At 33.6% G+C, this 4,186-nt stretch overlaps 1 protein-coding gene across 2 annotated transcripts in view; it reads right to left on the minus strand.

Annotated features, from left to right (window-relative positions):
* Positions 1-1,874: 1,874 nt before the first annotated feature.
* Positions 1,875-4,186, minus strand: part of LOC111442140 (cell division protein FtsZ homolog 2-2, chloroplastic-like) — a 5,635-nt gene continuing 3,323 nt past the window's right edge. For both annotated transcript variants that reach the window (XM_023079419.1, XM_023079420.1), the window contains exons 5-8: positions 3,387-3,511; positions 2,823-2,915; positions 2,486-2,551; positions 1,875-2,340 (exon numbers count right to left, since the gene is read on the minus strand). In XM_023079419.1, coding sequence (XP_022935187.1) covers positions 2,215-2,340; positions 2,486-2,551; positions 2,823-2,915; positions 3,387-3,511 — 410 coding nt within the window. In that variant the 3' untranslated portion in view covers positions 1,875-2,214. The remainder of the gene's footprint in view (positions 2,341-2,485; positions 2,552-2,822; positions 2,916-3,386; positions 3,512-4,186) is intronic.

The following is a 4,186-nucleotide window of genomic DNA, read 5'->3' on the forward strand; positions in this document are numbered from 1 at the left end:
AAAAAAAAAAAAAAAAAAAAAAAAAAAAATGAAGGGCTGAGATTGGAAGTTGGAGGATTGTGAGGCTGAGGTTGATTTGGTATTCATTGGCCAATGAAATTGGAGTTATTGGTACGAGTTATGAGAGAGAGAGGAGGAGGCTAGGCTATGCGTTCAAATCATGCATTCATTATAGGAATTTCTTTGTTGGGTAATGACTTAAATGGGGTGGGGATCTTGATTCTGACTTCATAAAGATATTTTTAATAGCGTTTGAGGTCTACAATTCTTGCTCATCATTGTTCTTTCTCCAACTATATCTAATAATTATATTTCAAAATGTAAATAAATTTGGATTCATATTATGAATAGTGTTACAATCGCACTCTTACGATAGTGGGTCAACAATTGGGTCACATTTGTTCCAACTATGTGAAATTTAGACTTCACGGATATTATCGACGTATGTTCGAGTCTCGTATCACGTTTGAGAGAAATGTTTTAGAAAATGTAAGCGAGTAAATAGGTTGAAAATAATTTTAAAGAGAGTAATGTTATAAGTTAAAAGTGAATAAGTAACAATAACGACTTTGATGACATATAATTCGGGTATAAAAAATTGACAACTAGTCACATTTTTTATAGTACATTTTTTTGGCATTTTAGCTTTGATGGGTGTAGACATGATTTTGGTGACCGGTTATACATCCATATATTGACACAACAATAATAGTAAAAGTCTATCTTACATGAAAGCAATTAAAAAGAGATTTGGAACGAGCATGCGTCATGGATAAGCATGACAGAGGCAACTAGCGTGTTTTCTTTTAATCAAGTTTTATATGTATTCTTTTAGAAACGATATATCAAGTTTATAATCGTGTCTAAGTGGTTGGATAGTGAAATAATTTAACAATTTAAATAGTTAAATATGTGAACCAACATTTTAGTTTATGTTCGGGAGTAATTTTTAATAATATATATATATATATATATATATATATATATATATATATATATATTTTGTAAAGTTAAAAATCATTCTCAAACATATTTATAATCATTTAAATTTATTTATTTTTTATTTTACATTTCTAAATTGATTTTACAAAATTAAAATATGATTTAAAATAATTTTAACAAGTTGAAAGTTATTTGGGGTAAATCACTAAGCACATTGTACCAACCTCGAAATGATAAATTGGGTAAAAGAGGGAAAAAGACGTTTTTGTCCAAGTACATATGAAAACTAGAAGAAAGAAGGAAAGGAAATGGAGGGGCATGATGGGATGGATGGGGGTTGAGGACACCGACATGTGTCTCACACGAACGGAAAGCAAGACAGCCACTACTGAGACGCTTCACCCAATTCAAATTCTATTATTAATTATTTCATTTTAAATAATAATACAAATTATTGTTTTTCTTGTGATATATATATCTTTATATTGGTACTTATATAGAAGTCATGACATTTAACAATTCAATTTTTCACTTTTTTTTTTAGTGTCTTTTAATACTATTTAAGGTGTTACATTATTTTAATTTCTTTTAAAAATTTTAAATTTTTAAATTTTTAAAAATTTGAACTTTTAAAATATCGTGTTCTATCACGTGACATAAATAACCCCGTGACTATAAACTCGTCAATTTAAGCACCATAGAATTAGAAAACAAAAAACTAAGAGCCAAATAATTTTCAAGCGGAAACGAAAACTAAAATACAACGTGAAAATGGCAAAATAGAACTCAAACATGCAGCACTCTACACGAGCTCATCTCGAAATATTTAGCTTAGCAGCTAAACACACGCCGTCGTCGTCATCATCCTATGCTAGCTACCACGCACGCAATTAAAACATAGCTCAACGTATTCCTAAATGATTAAGGAAGCATATGAAATACCATTCATTCTCATAAACCTAAAGAAAGCTCAACAAGTTCCATGTCTTCAACATAACCGCCACTAAGCTTTACAAATAACGCTCCCTCTCAAGAACACAATGAAGATCATCAACAAATTCAACTCAATGAAAGTGTGTTTGCTTAAAACAGGCTCTCAAACTACAAAGGAGAAACCATTGATCTTGAATTTTGGGCAGCTACCATTCCAATTATTTACACTACCACACTACTTTCAAACAATGGGGCGTAGAGATCTACTACCTGACTGAAGCAATGTGCAGTAGTACTTGAAAGGGAAACTAGTTTAGAGTAGCTGAAAGATGGAGAGTTTTAAGCTCGAGGATAGCGTGACCGACCTTTCTTCTTCAAGAACTCGGGGATTTCAACAAGACCACCATCAGCGAAATGACTTTGATTTACTCTATACGTCGTTTCTCCCCGTGCTGGCTGACTTACCTGCACGTAGACACAGACCATAAGACATAAACTACTGGCGTGGAAAATGGTAGCAGATTTCAAGTGATTTCAACTCTCAAGCTTTGTGAAAAGGTTGAAGCATGGCTTGGCTGGGTTGGTTTTCTACAAACAGAGGCATGTGTACCTGGAAGGGCCTCCCATCACTGTCTTCTTGGCGTTTAAACCCAGTAGCTATCAGAGTTATGCTAACCTGAAGAAAAGAAGTTGTGTCGTTTGGCTTCGTTGTTGTTGACATTATACAACGTATAATCGAATCTAACCAATATATTTGTAAACTAACAAATAATCGTTCGGTAGTTTTTTCTTGTTTTGAATGCATTAACATCTACAATTGATATTCATTAACATAGAATTATTCACGCAAAACCAATATCATCTAGAACTTGCTGGGCAGAAAAAATGTCAGCAGAAATTAAGAGAACTGCATATGTCATAACTAACCAGAATTTTCAACAACTTACTTGTCCACTGATTGATGGATCTATAACTGCTCCAAATATTAGATTGGCAGATGGATCTACAAGATCATATATGACCTCTGCAGCAGCATTTACCTGTGTGATCAGCACATTTGTAAATAAAACTAACAGGCGAAGCATACCAAAACTTACTGAACTGCATCGCTTTCTACTATCTTTGTAAGTTTGGTTTCAGTTATTTTTGTGGTTAGCTTTTGTTGAGCATTCATTCCCTTAATAAAATAAGAAAAAAAAAGGAAAAGAAAAACTACGAGCACCGAGTTTTAAGACTCGATCTTATATGTTGGTTCGGGGTTCGTTTCAGCCAAAAGCAATCCAAACTAACCTACTTACAGCTCCTCGGACGATGCAATATCATCATAAAGTTTTGCAATTTGAGAATAAGACTATTTGTAGTGCCCCATAAATTATAGAAGATAAAAGGATATCGAGAGGCTTCTTTATTAGTTTTAGGCAGTGGATGAAGTTCATCCATTCTATTCACTGATACGAACTAAACATTAGACAGGAAAAGAAAAAAGAAAAAACAAAGAGATGAATTCATACCTCAAATAAGGTCAGATCAGTCCCTCCGGTAATGTTCCATACAATACCAGTGGCCCTCTCTATACCAATATCAAGTAATGGAGATTGGATGGCATTTAAAGCAGCATCTCTTGCCCTACTCTTCCCTACACCAATATAGAAAATAGGCAGAAATATGATCTTATGTCCAGGGAAAATAAACTAAACATGCAGGCATCACAAGACGGACATTCCCTACGCCTTTTTGCAGCTTTGTGGTTCATCTTTTTTGGATAACCCGAGTATCAAAGGTCTAACTCTTTGTATAACACTCATGGTTCGCTAATCTTTAGGATGGCTTAGTCCATCCCAAAGCTCGTTCTAAGAAACAACAAGAGTTCTGAGTTATTAAATTTTTGACGTGGAGATTAACATGAGAACCTTGAAGAATATCTCCAATCCAAACATCCCAAGCCCTTGCCACTTGATGATTTTAGCTGACTTCGCAGTAACAACACTCTCCTTGAATAATAGTCATTAGAAGCTACAAGCTTGACCATTTGACCTTATTATATTTGGTTATTAAGAAAACTTGTAGGATATTATATCTCGATTTACATGGGCACCACGGATTGAACCTATTACCTCTATGCCCTTTGTTTTTTTTTTTTCAATGACCTCGAGGCCAATTCACGGTCATTTGAAAAATGACATTTTCAAAACAACAATTGCATCATTACTCATTGCAATAATAACATGAAGTCTACAGTCAAAAGTAAAGGAAACTGGCTATCTAAGCCTTCAAATACTAAGGTTTTTTTTTTTTTTTTTTTTTTTTTTGC

This window comes from Cucurbita moschata, unplaced genomic scaffold (genome assembly GCF_002738365.1).
Source record: "Cucurbita moschata cultivar Rifu unplaced genomic scaffold, Cmos_1.0 Cmo_Scf00004, whole genome shotgun sequence".
Taxonomy (NCBI): domain Eukaryota; kingdom Viridiplantae; phylum Streptophyta; class Magnoliopsida; order Cucurbitales; family Cucurbitaceae; genus Cucurbita; species Cucurbita moschata.